At 32.7% G+C, this 22,892-nt stretch overlaps 2 protein-coding genes and 1 long non-coding RNA gene across 7 annotated transcripts; 2 read left to right on the top strand and 1 right to left on the bottom strand.

The window, feature by feature from the left end:
- The first annotated feature begins 301 nt into the window (after positions 1 to 301).
- On the top strand, positions 302 to 3,260 carry LOC108347130 (protein FAR1-RELATED SEQUENCE 5-like). Of its 4 annotated transcripts, XM_017586272.2 has the most exons (4): positions 302 to 406; positions 489 to 715; positions 1,140 to 1,567; positions 2,892 to 3,260. In XM_017586272.2, exons 3-4 carry the CDS (start codon positions 1,235 to 1,237, stop codon positions 3,060 to 3,062), a joined length of 504 nt encoding a protein of 167 aa, XP_017441761.1. In that variant the 5' UTR covers positions 302 to 406; positions 489 to 715; positions 1,140 to 1,234; the 3' UTR covers positions 3,063 to 3,260. The 4 variants fall into 4 exon arrangements, with proteins under 4 accessions (XP_017441761.1, XP_052723930.1, XP_017441760.1 ...); XM_052867970.1 differs by having other exon boundaries at positions 489 to 1,567; XM_017586271.2 differs by lacking the exon at positions 489 to 715 and having other exon boundaries at positions 303 to 406.
- A 7,977-nt stretch (positions 3,261 to 11,237) lies between these two features.
- On the bottom strand, positions 11,238 to 14,180 carry LOC108347267 (uncharacterized). 2 transcript variants are annotated; one of them, XR_008245350.1, is made up of 5 exons: positions 13,794 to 14,180; positions 13,649 to 13,678; positions 12,634 to 12,735; positions 12,338 to 12,394; positions 11,238 to 11,600 (listed from the first exon to the last, which is right to left on the bottom strand). It is a non-coding gene; the product is annotated as an uncharacterized LOC108347267 (long non-coding RNA). The 2 variants fall into 2 exon arrangements; XR_001833853.2 differs by having other exon boundaries at positions 13,797 to 14,180.
- A 1,803-nt stretch (positions 14,181 to 15,983) lies between these two features.
- Positions 15,984 to 22,691, top strand: LOC108346760 (uncharacterized). Its single transcript, XM_017585810.2, has 5 exons — positions 15,984 to 16,188; positions 16,931 to 17,141; positions 17,578 to 21,220; positions 21,346 to 22,444; positions 22,599 to 22,691. Exons 1-5 carry the CDS (start codon positions 16,027 to 16,029, stop codon positions 22,689 to 22,691), a joined length of 5,208 nt encoding a protein of 1,735 aa, XP_017441299.2. The 5' UTR covers positions 15,984 to 16,026.
- The last annotated feature ends 201 nt before the right edge of the window (positions 22,692 to 22,892 follow it).

Here is a 22,892-nt window from a genome sequence, read left to right as displayed (position 1 = left end):
TTTATTTTCTTTTCTAGTCTAAAAGAGATTTTATTTTATTTATTTATAGACTGGTTCTGTTTTGGTTTTGCACATTGCTTTGGTTCACTTAATACATTACCACTTAATAAAAAATATTTAATAAAAATCAATAAATTTAATTTTAAATATATTATGAATAAAAATTAAAAATATTTCGAGAATCAGTTAAATTTTTAAAGACAAAAAACTTTAAAACATCAGAAATATCCAAAAATGACCAACATTAAGCCAAAAAAAATGATTTTATTACAAATGAAAAAAACATAAAATTCATGACATTCTTCTTCCTTCATTGAACACATTTACTTTCATTGTTCAACTTTCTCGCATTATCTTCCACCAATTTAACCCTACTTGCACACATCCCTGTGTTAATTCCTACCAAGTAAGCTTACTCATTCTTGATTGATTCATTTCACTTCATTGCCTTTAAAATTTCACATTTTCACTGATGGGTATGATTTCAGGAAAATTCTTGTATGTGGGGAGTTTCAACCTACACACACCCACACCCTCTTTTTTTATGTATTCGCTAGAGCTTATGTACGGTTGAATCTGCCAGGGAAAACTTTGTTATAGCAAATGGGTTTGTGTAATTTTGTAAGATAAATTCAGAGAATGGCAATTTGTTACTGTTTGTTGAGATTTTGAAATATTGGGATTCAATACCATTCTTCCATTTCTTTTGTCGAAGGTAAGCTCAATTTGGTTTGGGGCTGCATATTTTCGTAATGCACTTGTCTTCAGTTTTGGTTATTCTCAAGTGTAACTACAAATTAAACAAACTGTTAAAATTGGATGGAAAACCATTTGAAGCATCATTGAGGAGAGTAAAGATAGTCAGGGAGGGAGATGAAGAAGAACATTGAGAAAGTTGTTTAGAGGGATTTATGATGAATAGTATACTAAAAATCTGGTCTTAAACCGAAATTAATGCAACTTTGCCAAAACCTACTTACTGGAATAAGGCTTTGATTGTGGTGGTGGTTGAAATTTGAAGATAGAATTTTGCTTCAGTGAATTTTCTTTTGAAAATGTATTTATGCAAGATTTAAATAGATAAGCCCATGATTGGATAGTTTCATTGAATGGTCATTTTCTTACTATTGTCTTATTAGTGGATTTGGAAGCTGTGGCAGAAACAGTTGAAAATTCTACTGATCAAATATCAGCAGCATTTGAAGGCAGTTCTATTGGGGAGCCAGATGTTGGTATGGAATTTGAGTCAGAGGAAGCTGCTAAGAACTTTTATGAGAAATATGCAAAACATGAAGGGTTTGTTGTTCGCCTTGATCGCTGCCACCGTTCTGAGGTTGACAACCGAATCATTTCACGCCGTTTTTCATGCAATAAGCAAGGTTTTCATGTGAGGGTTAGAAATAAAACCAAGCCTGTTCATAAACCAAGGACTAGCATAAGAGAAGGTTGTGAAGCCATGATGTTGGTTAAAGTTAATAAATGTGGGAAGTGGGTGGTTACTAAATTTGTGAAGGAGCACAGTCATCTACTAAATGCTTCTGGTTCTCCTTCATATAGTAAAATGATTGTGAGTTTTATCTTCTTCAATTCCTGATCTCGATATTAAAATTGAATACGGAGTCATATTTTACTTTAATCTATTGCAAATTGGGACAAAAAATGTCCTTTAGAGTAGTAATTCCTGTTTGCACAACTTAAACTTTTGAAGTAGTCTTTAATCTTCAATATTATGAAAGGTTGTTGCTATCATAGCTCATTACATATAGCCAAATCTACTATCTCTATTTATGTTATGTAAAGATCAGTAGATCACAGATCTGTTGCTCTTTATAAAAAGGTAAAATTATTTGTTATTATTTGTTCTTTTAGGCAACATGTTTTGTGAGTAATTATTTTATTTGACCAACAGCAGAGTTGAGTGTACTTCTTGATGTAACACAAGTGAGGCTATTTTAAAGATTCCTATATTTTAAAGATTTCTATAGCAGTTTGTATTCCCAAACTTCTTAGATTGAACACCACTGATGCATGTTCATTCTTATTTGATTTCATTTTCTTATCATCCAGAATGCTGACAAGATTAATTTAGCACAATGTTAAAAAATCTCATCTTAGCTACTCATTCTTTTGCTTTTTCAGAATTAAGGTTTATTGGGTCAAAAAAATGAATTAAGACTTGTTCATTCTAATTCCATGCTTCTGAAGAGCATGTTGTTTTAGTGTCATATTTGTTAGGAATCCAAGCGAGTCTAAATTCCACATAATAAAAATAAAAAAGTTGAGAGGAAAAAGACTCCTAAATTTATATTGTTTTAAGGTTTTGGATTGAAAGTAGTGTCGTGGTTAGAATGTTTCCGCTTGAAGGGAAGTATACTAATATAGAAGAGACTTGCTCTTGATGGAAAGATTTTTAGGAATTCAAGTGTCAGTATATATTCAATGAATCTGCCAGTTGTATTAGGTACCATTTGTATTTGGCTCCTATTTTTATATTATGTCCAAATATGATGTGAAGTTATACATAAGTATATGTTACTATAGGATATCTCCAGCAGTCTCTTGTGTCACACTAGGAGATTGATGACAGTGGTGAACTTTTTCCTTATTAGAAGATCAGTTCTGAATCACTAGCAAAATGTTACTCAAAATTATAATTTGCATTGAGTGAAAATTTGCAGAACAGTTGACATATTTTTATCTTAGCATCTTCACTTGAACTTTCCTTACATATTTTCAAAGTTCAAACACTTCAGACACCTGAAACATTTGAAGGATTTTACTCATACTACACCAGAAACATCAGTATCAACATCTACTCAGCCAGCATTTTTCTCTTTCTGCATTTTAAACTAATGCATTTATGAAATCTTAACAATTTTGCTTACTTGCAGGAGTCAAAGGATAGGATAATTCAACAACTCACAAAGGAACTTGAGTACCGAGATCGATTATGTCAGCAATATCGCAGACAGCTATTCTCCCTTCTGGAGACTGTTGAGGAACAAACAGAAAGTTTATCAAAAAATGTTGAGCTTGTTGTTAACAATATAAGAAATCTTTAGAATGAAGTGCAAAAACCTTATAACACTGACACTTCCACACAGGATTTGTTAGAAAGCAATAATTTTTGTTTCATCTTTTATACTAACTTGGGTCTAATGTAAAGGATAGCAATGAATAGGATATTGGAGATGATTTGGCAAAAAGTATCCATTGTAAGCCTAATAGAATTCATGCTACTTGAGTCAGATTCATTATTACATTGTTTTTCTTCTGTTAATAATGGATCATCCAATTGCAGTCACAGGCATTCAACATATTTAGAAAGGCTTCATGCTCATACAATTTCTACATATGTTTACACTTTCAATACCAATTAGAATTCTACAATGCAACAACGTATAAAACTAAATTAGTATTATACGAAATAATGTAATTGGATAAGATTTTGAAAGTATCATGTTTTGAATAAATTATGAATATATAAAAGTTATTTTTTTTTAAAAGTACGTTTTCGTGCTATAGTAAATTTTGAATTTGATCAGTTTTGTTATAATTCATGACATTTCAAAAATTGGAATGTTACAAAAAAAGCCTATAGAATATAAAATAAATGTACTCTAACTGTTGAAGAATCTATTCATGTTGCTTTTGATGAGAATATTGATATCTTGACTAACATAATTCAACCAACAAAAAGTTTAGATGAAACTGAGACAGGTGAAGATTTAACAAAATATATGGAAGACACTCAAGAAGCGCAAACACCTATTGAAATTGAGAATGAAAACACATTAGATCTTCATTAGATCTTCCCAAAGACTGGACAATCCCAAGGGATATGTCAATAGAGAATGTAATAGGTGATATCTTCAAAGGAGTATCCACAAGAAGACAGCTGGGACAATTATGCATGAATGTAGCATTTGTAGCACAAGTGGAATTGAAAAACGTCAATGAGACTTTACAAGATTAAAACTGGTACTTATCAATACAAGAGGAATTAAATCAATTCAAAAGAAACAATGTTTAGGAACTTGTTCCACGAAACAATGCTTATCAGGTAATTGGAACCAAGTGGGTATTTAGAAACAAGATGGATGACTCAGGAGCTATCATAAAGAATAAGGCAAAACTAGTGGCAAAGGGAAATGATTGACTTTTGTTCCTGCTGAAATGGGACGAAGATAATCGTCTAAAGAGTTCCTCCCTTTACCGAACGTCCTTCTTGCTCCTTGCCCAAAAAACCGAACAGTGTTGGGGGGTGACCTGCAGAAGATACTCCGACGCTCAAGCCAGAATTTTTCTCTATAGGTCTTTTGTAATTCAATTGTCAGTCAAAAGTGAGTTTACCTCGACATTAATCTTTATTTATAGAGTTTATAAGAATCTGACCAATTAGTTTACCTCTTAATGATCATTAATGCAAACCTTAACCGCATATCAGTAGTCGTTATGACATTAATTGCGTCTTAACTGTGCTTAACGGTTGTCTTGATCGAGCGGTCCTAAGTGCTCATCGGTTGTCGGGACTGAGCGGTCCTGAGATCCTCTAGCACGTTCCCTGCTCGGTCCTCTATCTTCATTTCGCCATTGCCCCCGATCGGTCAGGCTTAAGCCAATAGTAACAACTTTGATGAGACATATGCACCAGTTACTAGGCTTGAAACTATTCGAATCCTACTAGTTATTAAATCTATGCTTAACTTCAATCTGTTCCAAATGGATGTGAAAAACGCCTTCTTGAATGGATACATCAAAGACGAGGTTTTCGTAGAACAATCCCTTAGTTTCTAAGACTTTGAGTTTCCTGACCACATCTTTAAACTAAAGAAGACACTCAATGGGATAAAACAAGCACCTCGCTCATGGTATGAAAGGTTGAGTGAATTCCTACTTAACAGTAGCTTCCAAAGGAATAAAGTTGACTCTACACTTTTCATTAAAAAATTTGGAAACAACTTGTTATTTGTTCAAATATGTGTGGATGATATTATATTTTGTTTTGCTAATCCTCACCTATGCCAAGAATTTTCTAAAAGCATGCAAGAGGAGTTTGAGATGTCCATGATGGAGGAGCTAAATTTCTTCCTTGGACTGCAAGTGAAAGAATGCTCTACAGGTATATTCATCCACCAATCCAAATACTGTAATGAATATCTAAAAATGGATGGATGCAAATAATCCTCTACCCCAATGGCGAGAAATTGTTATCTAGACAAAGATGAAGTAGGTAAGGGTGTTGACTAGAAACTTTACAGAGGTATGATTGGTTCCTTACTATGCTTAACTCTAGTGATGGAAGACCATCAAGGAATCACATTGGACCTCTTACTAGAGCCATGGCAAGGAAGATACAAGAAGAAGAAGGATCACCTAACACTTTACTCCTATGAAAAATTAGCTTCCATCAACTAGTCACCCAGGTATCATGCATAGTGTGTGTATGTGTGCAATGTTTTAATCCTGTCTTAAGGAGTCTCATCTAACAACTGTCAAAAGAATCATGAAATACTTAAAAGGGACTAAAACTTTAGGACTATGGTATCCTAGAGGTGCAAATATCTCATTAACAAGGTATAATGATTAAGATTTTGGTGGATGTAAACTTGACAGAAAAAGCACTTGTCACTTGTTAGGATATTCCTTAATCACATGGCACTCCAAGAAGCAAGCCTGTGTGGCCTTGTCCACTACAAAAGATGAGTACATTGCGGCTGGAAGTTGTTGTGCTCAATCCCTATGGATTACGAGCTAACTAGAAGATTATGGAATTCACCTAGATAGAATCCCCCTTAAATGTGACAACACAAGTGCCATAAATCTAACCAAAAACCCCATTTTACATTCTAAAACCAAGCATATAGATATAAATAACACTTTATAAGAGGTCATGTATCTAAAGGTTGTAGGCACATTGCATCAATGGGTAGATATTTTCATAAAATCATTATCAAATGATAGGTTCTATACAATTATAAGTGAATTAGGCATTCCTGACATCAGTTGCACATCATAATAGCCAAAAATAACTTAGCATTGCATAAAATTAAATAAATATGGCATACATTACAATAAAATGTGAAAAACTCCTTAGAAAACCAAATATGCAAGTTTTAATCGATTAAATAAACTCTTAATCGATTAGGTGTTTTTTTATAGTTTCACTACTTAGGGAGCTTTCTCAGTTTTAATCAATTAGGTCAAAACCTTAATCGATTAGGACATTCTCTTTGCTTTAATCGACTAGATTAAACGATAATCGATTAAAACGGCTAGAGGTCCACTTTTTTTGATACTGAGGTTCCTAATGCACCTTAATTCGTTACATTGAAACCTTAATCGATCATCACCATATGCTCTCATCTATTCTACTGAAAACCTTAGAACCCACCCCAAAGCATTTCTTCCTCAAAATCACCTGATAACCACCTTTAATCTCTCAAAACCGTTTCTAACTCCTTTTAGTAACCACTATTCTTCATATATTTTTAACGTTATAAACCAATTTTCTGATTCTAGCTTCTCGCAAACCCTAGAAATATCCATATCTTGACCAACCAAAATGGCTTCCTCATCAAAACCCAAACGGATGAAAAGGGCTGCAAAGAAGATGAGACCTACAAGACCAGATGGTTGATGAAGAGGTGCAAACCAATTTTATATGCTATTGACGCATTAGAAAGGTTGTGCTTCATAAGTACCTAGATCTGAACTACTTTTGCAACGAGGGTTTCATCTTTCGAGATTGGTCAAAACATCAGGGGTTGAAGACGTTTGGCAAATGACAGAGGAATGGTACCCTAATCTGGTAAATGTATTTTATGCTAATCTTAAAGTCGTTGATGACATTGTTTATTCCAAGGTGAAGGGAGTGAACATCAAATTATATGAAGCTGTATGGACCTCTATTGCTGGCTTTCGCCCATGTAATGAAAGATCTCTTTTAAGCATTCCTAGGCTCAACAAACTTGTCGTCTATAAGTCTTGTTTAAGGTATCCCGATGTCCTTCTCTATTAATCCTCCAAATTGTCTGGATGTACCTGTTAAAAGTATTTTGACGCTCAAGTTAGTGATTAATTTGATCGGGGTCACAATAAAATCTTAAATCCGTAATAAATCTAATCACCTATCTTCTTACATTTGATCTTTATTTATAGGTTTTGAGATGGACTTGAGATTAGTGAAAACCTAATCACGACCCACTTATGGTCCATTATCTACCAAGCAACGCTTATCGGTAATCTTGATTAGAGGTGATATTTAGAGATGGTTATTGTTGAATGTCGTTCGTTCGATCTCTCATTTTCTATGACCATACGATTAATACACTATTTATCTAGATTGTCTAACGTATAATTGTGGACATTAACCTATTCGTCTATAGTCGTTTCTTCTTAGTAGCTTCATCCAATCACCTCATTGTACAACTGTATAAATATTCCGTATAATTATGAAAAAGTTAACATATAATTATGAAAAAGTTAACATACATATGCTTTAATTTTTTTTTCACTAGTAATAATAAAATATTTATTAATATTTAATTATTATAACATATTTTAATTTAAAATAACATAATAAAATTAATTTAAAATTTCAGTAATTAAATTTAATATTTTTAATCAAAATCCTTTCAAGATCAAGTTTAAACTAGGAAAGTGTTACCGTTTTCTGTTGTAATATGTTTTTGGACAATGATACTTCAACAACAGAATTTGACAACATTTTGACACGGGACACGTGTCAAAATGTAAGTGGTGCACGTGGAAATCAATTTTTAAAAAGAATAATGATGTGGAAATAGATTTGGGAACAGAGTTTTAAATTTTGGGGGTTCATTTTCACAATTCAGATTTTGAATCTGAGGCTTGGTTAGAGAGGTACAAGCAAGTACTAATTTGTTCTCAGAACTTAGTAAGCGTTGAACGTTTTTGGTGAAAATGTTTATGGTAATAATTTGCATATTGCTGTGAAGGCATCTTTTTTCTCTATTGATACTCTATATGAAGGTTACAAGTATAATATGTTATTGGTAAATATTTCTTCTAGATATATTTTGCTTGAAAACATAGTTTTGACAGTATGATGCACTATAATTGGTTATTTAATTGGTTTAAGTCATATAATATATTTCTCTGGGAGTTGATGGAGGAAGTTTATCCTACTGCAGTATTTATGGTTTTTTTAGTTTATGAGTGGTTGTTTAATTGATAAATTTTTAGATATTTGCTTTGAGAGTAGACGTATATACAAAATTATGGTGTAGGGTTTTATGGACTGAGTTTAAGCCTATAATTGGTTGTTCCAGTAGTAAAAAAAATGTAGTGGTAGTGGAGTAAATGATGATTTTTTTTTTAATTTCTGAAGTATGGTACATATTGAAGAAATAGGAAATGTTTTTTTATTTGGTTGGAGACAAGCTTTTGGAATGAAGACAAGCTTTTGCAAGACTATGTAAACTAAATGATGACTTTCATTAGTTCATTAATGTCAAACGTAGATTTAAACTTTGCTTTGGGATGCTATAATTCTACCTTTGCAGTCCCATATATTATCCTTTGTTTTAGGTTTAACTATCTATTCTAATAATGGAGGTGGACTTATATAATTTAAACTTTAGTTCATTTAGGAGAATTTTTTTTTATTCTTTGTTAAATCAAATATGGTAATTTGTGCTGTTTAATTCTGAGTATTGCATATATTTTCAGCTAAACCCTCTATTCTATATTGTTTTGCTACTAATGTCAGGGAAATCAAGCATATAAAGATAGGCAGTGGCAGAAAGCCATTGGATTTTACACAAAAGCTATCAAACTCTGTAGTGATAATGCAACGTACTATAGTTACAAGGCTCAAGCGTATCTAGAACATGGAAGGTAGTGTTTTCTTCTGACCATTTTTTGAAAGTGTCAGGCAAAATATTGATTTGTTTCCTCTGTTTATCCAGTTATCTTCAAGCTGAGGCCGATTGTACCAAGGCAATTAGTCTCGACAAAAAGGTGTCTTCCTTAAAAAAAGCATTGTGCATGAATTTTGTCATCGTAGTCTTGCAAAAGCTTGTCTTCATTCCAAATATGATCCTCACAGAAGTTTGTCTTCATCACTGTAAGCATCAACTAAAGGTTGAAAGCAATGGAAGCACAGAAGTCTACTAACAATGACTTGTTGGGCATACTCTTGGAATCAAATTATATTTTAAATTGTCAATGAATATATTTTTATATTTACATTGTAATTGTCAATGTAATTTATTTTAAATCATCAATAAAATTAATTTTGATTAATTTTTGTGTACTTTATAATTTTGTTTATTTTATTTGTTTTACTATGAAAAACATATTTCATTAAATAAAGAAATTATGAATGTAGGTGGATAATTATAAATAAAAGAGGTTTCAAACCTAAAAAAAACTTGAATAAATTTGTTATGGTCAACAAATAAAGTTTAAATAAATTTGTTGTATTTCAAGTTTGATGATTATATAAATAAAATTAAAAACCTCCATGAAAAAAAATTCTACACTTCAAAATGAATGTAATTTTCAAAAATTTTCAAAATTAACCTATCTGTGGAAAACATTTGCCTAAAGTCCCCACTTATTTACCCTTTGATACCAATGTAGTTTCTCCACCAAGAGTTTTACAAACCTTAGGGATGAAGTTTGATATAAATGACATAATCATTATCTGAACATCACCTATATGTCAAATAAGTGTTAAAAAAAATTTTGCACTTCAAAATGAATGTCATTTTCAAAGTTGACCTGTTTGTGCAAAAACTTTGCCCAACGTCCCCACTTATTTACCCTTTGGTACCAATGCAGTTTTTTCACCAAGAGTTCTACAAAAAATGGTTCCTTGGGAATGAAGTTCGATATAAATTTCATAATCATTGTCCGAACATCACTTCTATGTCAAATAAGTGTTAAAAAAAGTTTGCACTTAAAAATGAATGTCATTTTCAAAGTTGACCTGTCTGTGCAAAACTTTTACCTAAAGTCCCCATTTATTTACCCTTTGGTACCAATGTTGTTTTTTCACCAAGAGTTCTATAAAAAATGGTTCCTTGGCAATGAAGTTCGATATAAATTTCATAATCACTATCTGAACATCATTGGTATGTCAAATAAGTGTTAAAAAAATTTATACACTTCAAAATAAATGTCATTTTCAAAGTTGACATGTCTGTGCAAAACCTTTGTCTAATGTCTCCAGTTATTTAGCCTTTGGTTCCAATGTTGTTTTTGCACCAAGAGTTTTACAAAAAATGGCTCATTGGGGATAAAGTTCGATATAAATGACATAATCATTGTCTGAACATCACTTGTATTTCAAATAACTGTTAAAAAAATTTGCACTTCAAAATGAATGTCATTTTCAAAGTTGACCTGTTTGTGCAAAACCTTTGCCTAAAGTCCCCACTTATTTACCCTTTGGTACCAATGTAGTTTTTTCACCAAAAGTTCTACAAAAAAATGGTTCCTTGGGGATGAAGTTCGATATAAATTTCATAATCATTGTCTGAACATCACTGGTATGTCAAATAAGTGTTAAAAAAAATTTTGCACTTCAAAATCAATGTCATTTTCAAAGTTGAATTGTCTGTGCAAAACCTTTGCCTAAAGTTTCCACTTATTTAGCATTTGGTACCAATGCAGTTTTTGCACCAAGAGTTCTACAAAAAATGGCTCATTGGGGATGAAGTTCGATATAAATGTCATAATTATAGTTCAAACGATATTCAAAAACAAGAAATATACCTTCAAAACACCTATGGGACCATAGTTGAAATAAGTTGCGACTTACGTTATGAGTTCTGCACACCAGGGTAGACTGACTTGTACATAAAGTTTTCCAACTTAAAAAAATTGACTATCATGTCCAAACACCTTTAATTTCAACCAGGACGCTCTATCATGATCAAAACATACAGCCTAAGTCACAAAATGATCTTCAAAACAAGAAATATACTTTCAATACCCCTGTGGGACCATAGTTCAAATAAGTGGGGACTTACGTTATGAGTTATGCACACTATGGTAGATTAACTTCTACATAAATTTTTTCAACTTAAAAAATTGACTATGATGTCCAAACACCTTTGATTTCAACAAAGATACTCTATCATGAACAAAACATACACCATAAGTCACAAAATGATCTTCAAAAACAACAAATATAAAATGAAATTCAATTCAAATTAATGGAAAGAACAATTCTTTGTACATCAACATATTAACAAACATTTACATTTCCTATTCTACTTGAACATCGTCAACTAAAGTTCTTAACATTTAAAAATCACTACAAATTATTCAACTATTCATTCTTTTCTTCTATCATCTACAGTAAATGAAGTTCTATTCGCTCGACTCTTGATCTTGAACCATCTTCGAGGTACAACCTTCATTCGATCATACATTGTGCTTTGCTTCATTCATCCTGACGTTTAAACCTCGAGGTTTGGTGATAATGTTGAACCGGCGTAATTTAACAAGGATCTTCACTTCCACAAAACGCTTTATCCCCAAACTCTTGACGTTATCTTAATTTTAGGCTTTCTCCCAACATCTAAGCACTTTTCAATATCCGGTATCTTTTCCTCATAACAACCACAGAAAAAACATTGTCATTGCAATAGGCAGGTTAGATCACTAAAGAAAAAAAGATTTGATATACTCACCTTAGAGTAACTTTAGATGAATCATTTTAGGTTTACATATTTTTTCCAAAATTGAATAAAAAGGGAACATTTTCTTGTTTTATAGTTGAAATTTTAAAACTAGCAATTGGTAATTAATCAATAAGATTCTTTTAAGTCCATCCTATACCGCATTCCACTTCAAATATGAAGCCTAGACAATTAGGTATCGCCAAAATTAAAAATATTTGACAACTTAGTTTGGAGTTTAAACCTACCAACCTACATGGTGTCAATGCAACTCAACTAAGCCACGAGGTGTGAACCCAACTGTTTGTTCTGGTCAAATCCCATATATGTTTAAAAAACTATAGAATTAGAATCATGACACAAGTCCCAGGATGAGTAATATTATAATCATGTGTTATAGAGAAAAGAGCTTTTTTGATCCCATCCTGCAAACACCTAAACATGCATAACGATGTCAAATTCACACCTGATCTTTGACAAGTTAAAGTTTTAATTGGTGGCGCTAATTCTAACTTAAAATACAATAAGCATTTCTTCATTTCATATTTCTAGCCCTTAAACAAAACACCAACAAAAGAATAATAACATAAAATTATAAGTATGTGTGGCTTATCTAGAAATATAAAGTATTATATATTATTAGATTTATAGGAAAATTAAACCTGAAGATCCCTTCGCTGAGCAAGAAACTTCATTTCTACTACTTGTATTGTGGAAGTCTGCAAGGAAAACATGATGGATCCTAATTAATACAATCACTAATAAGAGTGCATTTACACAAAAATAGGAACCAAATTCACACATAACTGTTTGTTTCAGTTTTCAAATGAATTTTTGGTTTTGAAAGCCTCTTTCTGAGCAAGAGAAACTTAATTTTTTATAGTATAATTAAGACATTGGCAACATTTGATAGTCAATGGGACATTGGAACCATTGATCAATGTTGATTTTTACTCACCTTTAGTTTAGTCTCGTGCACGGTTATAGAATTGGAATATGTTTCTATAATGTCTTCCTCATTTTTTGCTAATTCTTTCTTATTCATTGGTCTTTTACGAACCTGCATTAAAAAATAACATGCAGATATTAGAAGAAAATTGAAAGCAATGTTCTCTTCCTTACAATTGAACAAAATTTCAATATCCATTATCTGATAATGAAATTTATATGATGTTCAATGCATCCAAAAGTCCTACATCATACGTAACCCACATTTTTGTTTCCTTAATTTACAAACACAATTACCTTATACTAATATTACATAATATAGCTTATATAATATTTAAAACACAATTACTTTATACTAATATTACATGATATAACTTATCTAATATTTAAAATACCTCTCTATATAATATGAGAATATTATATAATATAAGCTATATAAAAGAAACGAAACCAAAACCTAATGGTACTATTTTGTTATGTACGCACCTCTCCAACCAAATAAAAAAACATTTCCTATTTCTTCAATCTGTACCATACTTCAAAAATTTAAAAAAAAAATCATCATTTACTCCACTACCACTACATTTTTTTTTACTACTGAAACAACCAATTATAGACTTAAACTCAGTCCATAAAACCCTACACCATAATTTTGTATATACGTCTACTCTCAAAGCAAATATCTAAAAATTTATCAATTAAACAACCGCTCATAAACTAAAAAAAAAACATAAATACTGTAGCAGGATAAACTTCCTCCATCAACTCCCAGAGAAATATATTACATGACTTAAACCACTTAAATAACCAATTATACTGCTTCATATTGTCAAAACTATGTTTTCAAGCAAAATATCTAGTAGAAATATTTACCAATAACATATTATACCAGTAGCAACCTGTAACCTTCAGATAGAGTATCAACAGAGAAAAAAGATGCCTTCATAGCAATATGCAAATTATTATCATAAACATTTTCACCAAAAACGTTCAACGCTTACTAAGTTCTTAGAACAAATTAGTACCTGCTTGTACCTCTCTTTTTTCCTCTCGGCCTGCACAATAAACTCTTTAGTAAGAGATTAGAGGGTAAAAATACATAATAAACTCTAAAGCTACAAAGCCAAATGGACAACAAGAAATGAGACACACAAAAGTGACGCTACAAACTACCAGCAACACTCCGGCGGACTGCAAATTTTGACAACGGAAAGCGACGCTTCTGGGAAGAGACACGAAAATGGTTGGGTGGGAGGAAGACGCACAAACGCTGATACGACTGCGGAACGACAAAAACGCGTCCTTTTCGGTGGCCGTTGCAATCAAAGCTTTGAACAACGCCGGTCACCAGAACAAACAATACTTCCTCAGGCGGCACTCCGGCAGACAACGAAAATGGTTGGGTGGGAGGAAGCGACACTCTTTCTAGGAACGACGACACTCCGACGGCACTACGACGGCCCTCCGACAGTGGGTGGTTGGGTGGAGGGAAAAGATGACTCTTTCTAGGTTTCACGCTCTCTCTCTCTCTAAGCTTCGATTCTCTCTAACCAAGCCTCAGATTCAAAATCTGAATTGTGAAAATGAACCCCCAAAATTTAAAATCCTGTTCCCAAATCTGTTTCCACATCATTATTCTTTTTAAAAATTGATTTCCACGTGCACCACTTACATTTTGACACGTCTCCCGTGTCAAAATGTTGTCAAATTCTGTTATTGAAGTATCATTGTCCTATGTTTTTAATATTCAATTTTGACACATATCTGTTTATATTATTTTTAGTAATTATTTTTGAAAAATATGTTCATCAAGATATCATTAATAAGCTGTTCACGATAACCTTGACTTGACTGAGAGTAGAAAGAGCATGCACAGGTTCCGTATAAACTTCTGACAACATGATACTATATTTGCCGCCGCGTACTGCAGTAAGATATGTTCTAAGATTTTAATAATATTTTACTAAGGCCAAAAATAATAAAGATTTATCGGCTCAATACAAATAAAAATAAATATTTTTTTAAATTTTTTTATTATTTAACAGTTCAAATTTATATTTATTTAAATTATATTTATATATTATAACTAAATTTAATATTTTAGTATGTTATTTAAATATTATAATTAAATTTCGATAATGTTATTATTTAACATATTATAATTAAATAATTAAATTTTGATACTTTATATATCAATTATTATTTATGATTATATTAATATTTATTATATTGTTATTATATTTTTTAAAATAATTATTATTTCAATAAAAATATAAATTAACGTTCTAGATTAATTTATAAATATTGATTTATAAATTATTATTATTACACAATTAAACTAATTAAACTTAAAAGTAAATATTGATTTATAAATTAGAACCATATTGATTGTTTGTTGACTAAGTTTCAATGTTTCTTTGTATTTATTCATTATTTACTTTTAAGAGAAAATCTCAAAACATTACAAAGAAAGAAGAAGATACTTTTCATCAAGGATAAATTTGAAAACAAATAATTATAAAATTCAGTTTTTAAATTTTTATTTTGCAATATTGAAAGTTATGACAAGTGTATGGTATACTATTGTACCGAATGGTAACTGACGAAATAAGTTACGTCAATGTTAGATTCGACATAGTAATCGAACAATTTTCTATGTGTAGTTTAGACTGATCGGTTTAGGTTAATGGATTTGGTAGGCAAGCAGTTAATAACTCAATAATATATTGATTAAGATAATAATAATAGATTAAGAGTAGATAATATAATAATAATGGAATGATATTTAATGAAAGTGGTTTATTGAGTTTTAATACAAATTTAAGGTTCATAAAATATTTATAAAGTAGTTAAGATAATAATACATAGTGTTATTGGACCAACGTCATTTAAGATCCATAAAATATCTATAAATATAAAAGTAAACTGCAGAAATAAACAAATTTGATTGAGTTTTAATACTTAATTATGAATTAAGTTTTTTGAATAAAATCTGACTTGAGCGTAACATATGAAGCAAGAAACTGAAACAAATAAATCAGAAACGAAAAAAAAGAAAAATTAATATAATAACAATAAAATTATTAATTCGGTTAAGTTTATCAATAAATAGAATAATATACTAAATAACTATATTTAATTAAAATGTATTAACAATTAAAAAACATTTTCAACACTATTCAATTATAGTCATGTGTGGTAAAATTATTGAGTCTTTTTTGATAAGAAAATAATATCATATATTGATTATATTTCATGATTGACGAGGAAGATATTATATTCAGTAATCCTGCATTATAGCATATAAATGCAACAATCTTCTTCCCTTCACTTTCTCACGTTCTCACGTTCTCACACTCTCACTATTCTTCCATTGGTGAGACATTAGGGCAGAGGTATCCTTATGGAGATGACACCAAAGGAACACATTCAGAAGATTCGAAGGACGAAGTTCTCCATTGGAGGGGAACTAAACCCTTTGCGTGAGGATTTGCACCAAGCAACAAAAAATCTCTCTACTGAACTTTATGCCAAAGATGTTCATTTTCTTATGGAACTAATTCAAGTAAGTACCCATTTTCACTTTTTTCACAATATAATCATCTTATATATTTGGAGTTCTGAAAGCATGATTTTCTTTTATCTTAATGTTTTGGATATATTTGGTGGAAGTCTCACGTATATGTGTGTGTATAGACTATTAATGTTCTTCCTTTAATATAGACTATTATATACAATTGTTTTTTTTTTTTTTCTGATAATCGCTTTTAGAAAAATTATATTGGTTTCAAGTTAAATGATATGCCAAACTCTTTTTACTTATGCTTTAAAAAAATAAATTCAATATCTATGTACTATTTAGTTTTTGAAACACCACAAATATATACACATAAATAAAAGTTTTATGTAATGATTCAATTGTAAATTATTACTTTTATTATACTTTTCTTTAAAAGTTAATTTAATGAATTTTCTCCTTAATTTGCATTTAAAAATTATTTATGATGCATGAGAATTAAACTGTTTAAAATAATAATCATCAAACTACAAAAACAATGAATTAAAGAAAGGACAATATTCTTTTATAAAGAAAGGGAGGTCATGAATAGCAAAAAGTTGAAAGGTATTGGACCACTATTCTTTATAATTTTCTTTTTCATTTTCTTTCGTTCCAATTGCTCAGGACCGAGTCAAGAAATCTGGTCTGTGAATTTTAAAATCGTCGAATCTTGTGAGGGAATGATTCATTAGTATCATTCAACTACAGTGACTAATTAACCATCAAAAATTTCTTGTCATATTCACAGAATGCTGAAGATAACAAGTATGCTGAAGGAGTGAACCCATCACTTGAGTTCATCATAACTTCTAAGGATATAACAGCTACTTCTGCTCCAGCCACTTTGCTAATATTCAACAATGAAAAGGGTTTCTCTCCTGAAAATATTGAATCTATCTGCAGTGTGGGAAAGTCCACAAAGAAAGCCAACAGAAGTAGTGGTTACATTGGTGAAAAAGGTACACTATCAATCCAACATGTCTCAACAAGATACTATTCTGGTTTTGTTACAAGAATGGAATGCATTAATGTGCTTGCTTAATTATATAATTTTATGGTATTTAAATTCATTAATCAATTGTATTGGATTTTTATAGTTTTTCTGTTGTTTGTGGAACTGATTATACTTTTGGGTATACTTTTGTTTTAGTAACAACTTTTAAGTTAGCAAACGAGACTGTGTTTTTTATGCATATCATAGTTCTCAGAATTTTAAATATGTTATTCAATCAAGTGTTCTATATCTTCTGAAAGGCCACCTTAATACAAATAGGATGGTTTATATAATAGAAAAGGCTTTTAAGTGAAGGTCAAAAGAACACTGCTTTAAAGTAACCATGTGAAACAAAAAAGATGTGAATTTTTTATAGAAAATATCCTTTGTTTAAATTGCAGGAATTGGATTCAAGAGTGTATTTCTGCTCACTGTTCATCCTTATATATTTAGCAATGGATATCAGATACGTTTCAGTGAGAAACCTTGTCCACACTGTGACATTGGGTATATAGTTCCTGAATGGGTTGAAGAAAAACCAACCCTTGATGATATAAAGAATATATATGGTGGTGCTGCTGGTTCTCTTCCAACTACAACACTTATCTTACCTCTAAAGCCAGACAAGGTAAATCCTGTGAAGCAGCAGCTCTCTAGTATTCATCCTGAAGTTATGTTGTTCCTGTCAAAAATCAGACACCTGTCTGTAAGGGAAGATAATGAGGACCCAAAGCTGAATACCGTGAATGCTGTCTCAATTTCAAGCGAGATTAACTTTTGCACCAGGAAAAACATGAATGCAGAATCATACACACTACATCTCTCTGCTGAAGATAATGGTAAGTCTGAAAACAAATGCAGCTACTACATGTGGAAACAGAAGTTTCCTGTGAGATTGGAAAATGTGGTGGAAAGGAGAATGGATGTGCAGGAGTGGACTGTAACATTAGCCTTCCCAAATCAGGAGAGGCTTCATAGGGGAAAGAGCTTACCAGGAGTCTATGCATTTCTTCCTACAGAAATGGTAACAAATTTTCCCTTTATAATTCAAGCAGATTTTGTTCTGGCTTCATCAAGGGAAACAATTCTCTTGGACAACAAGTGGAATCAAGGGATACTAGAATGTCTTCCATCAGCTTTTATGGATGCATTCAAAACGCTTGTTGTAGGAGCTTCAAATGAAGCTCCAATATCCAGTTTGACACCCATCTTCAGGTTCCTTCCCATTGATAGTTCTCCTATTGAAAAGTTAAATCATGTGAGGGAGAAAATCAAAGAAAAAATTCTTGGAGAAAACATTGTTCCTGTTGAGACATACAAGGAGCAGAAGCACTTCTATAAGCCGTGTGAAGTTAGCAGGCTACTGCCAGAATTCTGGGACATTTTGACTGATGCTCGGGAAGAAAGAGTATACTTGCATAATCTGTCATCTCACAATAACAGAAAAATCTTGAGTTCTTCATTTGATAGAAATGAGTATGATCACATTCTTAGCTTTCTAGAGGTAAAACAAGTCAGCACTGATTGGTATGCAAAGTGCATCCAGAGTTCTAATCTAGTGGATGAAGCATCAGAAGCTCTTTATCTGAAGCTTTTACTGTTTATTGCTAAAAACAGGTCAATATTCACAGGCTCCAACATGATGGACATTTCATTAATCAAGTATGTGGGTTCTGATAATAATTTGTCCCATTTTACTCTTCGTGAATGCAGCAACCGCCCTGAGACCAAGCAAGTAGTCCTAGCAGATCCAAGTCAGACTTATCCTTGCTCTTGGATGATTGATTGGAACAGTGAATTTTCTTGCAAAACCTCCCGATTCTTTATGCCGCAAGTCACACAGCAAGCCATCTTTCAGTCACCATGCAGGCAGACATTGTTGGAATGGCTAGAAAATCAAGTTAGTGTCGCTACTGTGAATATGCACACTTTTGCACGAGTCCTTTGTAGTTCTATAAATAATGACTCAAAGCTTGCCGTTAAATATGTCCATTTCTTATACCACTCTTTCTCGAAGAGATATTTATCAAGTAGTGAGGTTCAAGGTTTGTGTAGTTCAATGCCACTTGTGGACAATTATGGTTATGTGATTGGATGCAAAAAAGGGGTTCTTGTGCCTGCAAGTGGGAGCAAATGGGCAGAGTTGATTGTATCTAATCCATGGAGAAATCAGAATTATGTTGAGCTGGGAAAGGAGTACTTGCATCCATTGGATTGTGCAGGCCAACATACAGGGTATGGGAAACTCATAGAATTCCTGAAAAAATATGCTAATGCTTCTGATATACCTAATATATATCCCCCAAATGGTGGTTTTTCTTCTGTGGAAACACCACTCACCAAAAAAAATGCCCTTTTGCTTCTGGATTGGATTCGAAATCTGAAGCGTAAGGGTGGGAATCTGCCAGATAAATTCTTGAAATGCATAAAAGAAGGAAGCTGGCTTAAAGTTACAGTCAATGATTGGAGACCACCTTCAAAGTCATTTTTAATTCGCTCATCATTAGGAAGAATTTTGCAGAGTGGTTCTGTTCTTGTTGACATTCCACTGATTGATGAGGACTTCTATGGGAATCAAATATCAGAGTACGAGGAAGAGTTGAAAACAATTGGGGTGATGTTCAGCTGTGAGGAAGCGTGTGCATTCATTGGAAGAGAGCTAATGTCGCGTGTAGCTTCTTTCACTTTAAGCAGAAATCATATCCTTTTAATGCTTGAATTCATCCAATATCTGAGGAAAAATTATCTTCCCTTAGATCAGTTTGTCAAGTGCATCAAAGAGGGAAGTTGGCTACGGACATCTCATGGTCTAAGGTGTCCTAAAGGATCTGTATTGTATGATTCAGACTGGCTAGTTGCATCTCAAGTTAGTTCTATCCCTTTCATTGATAAGGATTTTTTTGGTGAGGGCATATATAAGTTCAAAGAGGAGTTGAAGTTGCTGGGTGTGGTAGTTGGCTTTGATGAAAACTATAAAGTGGTCATTGACCATTTAAAATCATCCTCAGATTTGGCCAATTTGACAGCTGAGGCTGTTGTTTTGTTAATGGAATGTATAAAATTTTTGCGTGGGTCTAGTAAACACATAAATTCACTCAAGGGAGCAAGGTGCTTGAAGACAATCATGGGTTTCAAAACTCCTTCTGAATGTTTCTTGCGTGACCCTCTATGGGACTGCATTTTGGAGGTATTCGATGGTCTTCCTATAATAGATCATCAATTCTATGGAGAGAAAATTTTCTCTTACAAGGAGGAACTAAAGCACATAGGGGTGGTTATTCACTTCGATGAGGCTATCAAAAAGTTTGCTCATCTCTTCAAACAGAAGGCATCACAAGCTTCATTTAACCATCATCATGTTAAGTCATTTCTTTCATGTTGTAGGGTGCTGAAGGGAACTGATTACAAATTTCCTCCTGAATTTTCTAACATCATTCATACTGAGAAATGGTTGCAGACCAGGGTTGGTGGTTATAGGTCTCCAAGAGCATGCATTTTCTATGGTCCAGAGTGGAAAGCTATCTCTTCAATAGCTTCTTGTCTCCCTTTCATTGATGACAGTGAGAAATGCTGTGGTGAGGGAATACATGAATACAAGGAGGAGCTGAAGAGCATTGGTGTTGTTACCGAAGTAAAAGACGGGGTGAAGTTTGTGTTTAAATGTTTGAATTTTCCTTCAGATCGCTCCACCATTACTCCTGAAAGTGTTTTTTCCTTGATGGAATGCATCCGCGTTCAAATGCATGTGGGTGTTTTCAAAATTGAAGATGACCTCAAAAACAGATTGTCTGGAAATTGGTTGAAAACACATGCTGGTTATAGGTCTCCAGATAACTGTTTGTTGTTTGACTCCAAGTGGAATACGTACCTCAAGCCAACAGATGGGCCTTTCATTGATGAGAAATTTTATGGACCTGAAATTGCATCATACAAGAAAGAACTCAATGCAATTGGAGTAACCATTGACGTTGAGAAAGGGTGCCCCTTGATTTCTAATCACCTTAACCATCTCTCTGATTATGACACCATTGTTAAAACATATGGGTACATCCTTTTTCTCTCAAGAAGATTATTCCTCTTTTTCTATATTCATTTCAAAATTTTAAGCCTATGATGGTATCTATGATTCATTCTGTCTGATTATTACAACCTTGTGCATGCATGTGTAGGTATTTGAGCGAATTCAAGTGGAAATTTGAAGATAAAGCTGCCAGAAAAATTTGGATTCCAGAAAATTCAGCGTGGGTGAGTTCTGAACAATGCGTCATACATGACCAGGATAAGCTTTTTGGTTCAAAATTTTATGTATTGGATGAAGTGTATAAGAAGAATATTCTTCCATATTTCACCTTTGCCTTGGAAGTCCGAAGCATGCCCTCCCTTGATGATTACATGAATATTTGGAACGATTGGGAGAGTTCAGTGGAAGAGTTGTCACCTGACCAATGTTCTAAGTTCTGGGGGTTTATGTTGAAACATTTGTCCTTAAGTTCTGAGAAGAAACTAGCTAATTGCTTGGTGAAACTGCCTGCAACATCTGGCAACAATGAAATATTCTTGTTAAACAAGAATGATGTTTTCATTCCTGATAACCTTCATATGAAGAAGCTTTTTGAGCAGGAGAAAGTCTTTGTCTGGTATCCTCAGAACTTGGCACCATTGACCAGGTGTGAGTGGTTTAACATGTACAGAAAAATTGGTGCTCGAAATATCTCTGAATCTATTAGCATGGAAGAGTCATCCTTGATCAACGGTGTTAAACTCAAAAAAGTTGATCCTGGTCATATTTGTAATGTGAAGTTGTTGGCTAAGCTTATTCTTGGTTTTCTTTCTTCTTCTAGTCTTAAAATGGAACGAAGCAAGAGACATGAAGCTGTTCAAGATCTGTTCAACTTGAGTTTCTTTGAGACAAAGGGTGCAGTCACTGCAAGTTACACTTTGTCATTATCATCAGGGGACAAAATTATCAAAAAGGCGAACAGAATGGTACGGTGGCAAAGACAAAGCTCCAAGTTTTTCACCCAAATGAATTGGCAAAGTGAAGATGCAAGTCTGCTAAAATATGCTACATATTTTTCAGAAGCCATATCAGAGGGTGTTTTGCAAGAGAACCATGATCATGTTCCTGAGCTTGCTAAGCTCATCAGATTGGCTTTTCTTCTGAAATTCAACAGTGGGGAAATTGAATTTCTGATGGAGTCCAACAACTTGCTTTGTGAGGATGAGGACTTTCTCAGTTCTGCCTTCCCATTTGATAGGGGTTGGAAAGTATATGAGAGGAAAAGAAAGATTGGATTGAGACAAAATAAAAATAGAAATACTAAATTGAGATTAAGGTAATGATACCGTGCATGATAATGATACGTGACTGTCACATCATACTGTCACTGTCTTTTAAACTAAATTGAGTACATGAACACAGCAAGAAGCATTCAAAGACATTCTTGGAGGATTCAATCAACTTAAGAAATCTCAAGAACTCTTTAAGGCTTCAAAAAAGCAAGAAGGATTGTGATATCTGCACAATTGTTTGTGCATTCAGGTTCCCTTAGAATTTTTTTATGTGTTACCTTAATTGTGTAGGCAAGGTTTAAGAGAGTGAGTGTGATCCTCTCTTGGTTTTTTTTTTTCTTGTTTTTTATGTGAGCTTTTATGAGGATACAAATTGAGAGATATCTTTTTTATTTTTGACTCAGATTTTCTTTATGGATTTCCC

Source organism: Vigna angularis, chromosome 9 (genome assembly GCF_016808095.1).
Source record: "Vigna angularis cultivar LongXiaoDou No.4 chromosome 9, ASM1680809v1, whole genome shotgun sequence".
In the NCBI taxonomy this organism is placed as follows: Eukaryota; Viridiplantae; Streptophyta; class Magnoliopsida; order Fabales; family Fabaceae; genus Vigna; species Vigna angularis.
Note: the sequence above shows the minus strand (reverse complement) of the source record. Positions and strands in the feature narration are given on the sequence as shown.

What these genes read in the sequence shown, in the direction of transcription:
- LOC108347130 (XM_017586271.2), top strand. An exon ending in CTTCATATAGTAAAATGATT is followed by an intron (nt 1,568 to 2,891) that starts GTGAGTTTTATC and finishes GCTTACTTGCAG; the next exon opens with GAGTCAAAGGATAGGATAAT.
- LOC108346760 (XM_017585810.2), top strand. Translation starts at nt 16,027, where the DNA reads ATGGAGATGACACCAAAGGAACACATTCAGAAGATTCGAAGGACGAAG. An exon ending in TGGTTACATTGGTGAAAAAG is followed by an intron (nt 17,142 to 17,577) that starts GTACACTATCAA and finishes TTTAAATTGCAG; the next exon opens with GAATTGGATTCAAGAGTGTA. An exon ending in ACCATTGTTAAAACATATGG is followed by an intron (nt 21,221 to 21,345) that starts GTACATCCTTTT and finishes ATGCATGTGTAG; the next exon opens with GTATTTGAGCGAATTCAAGT.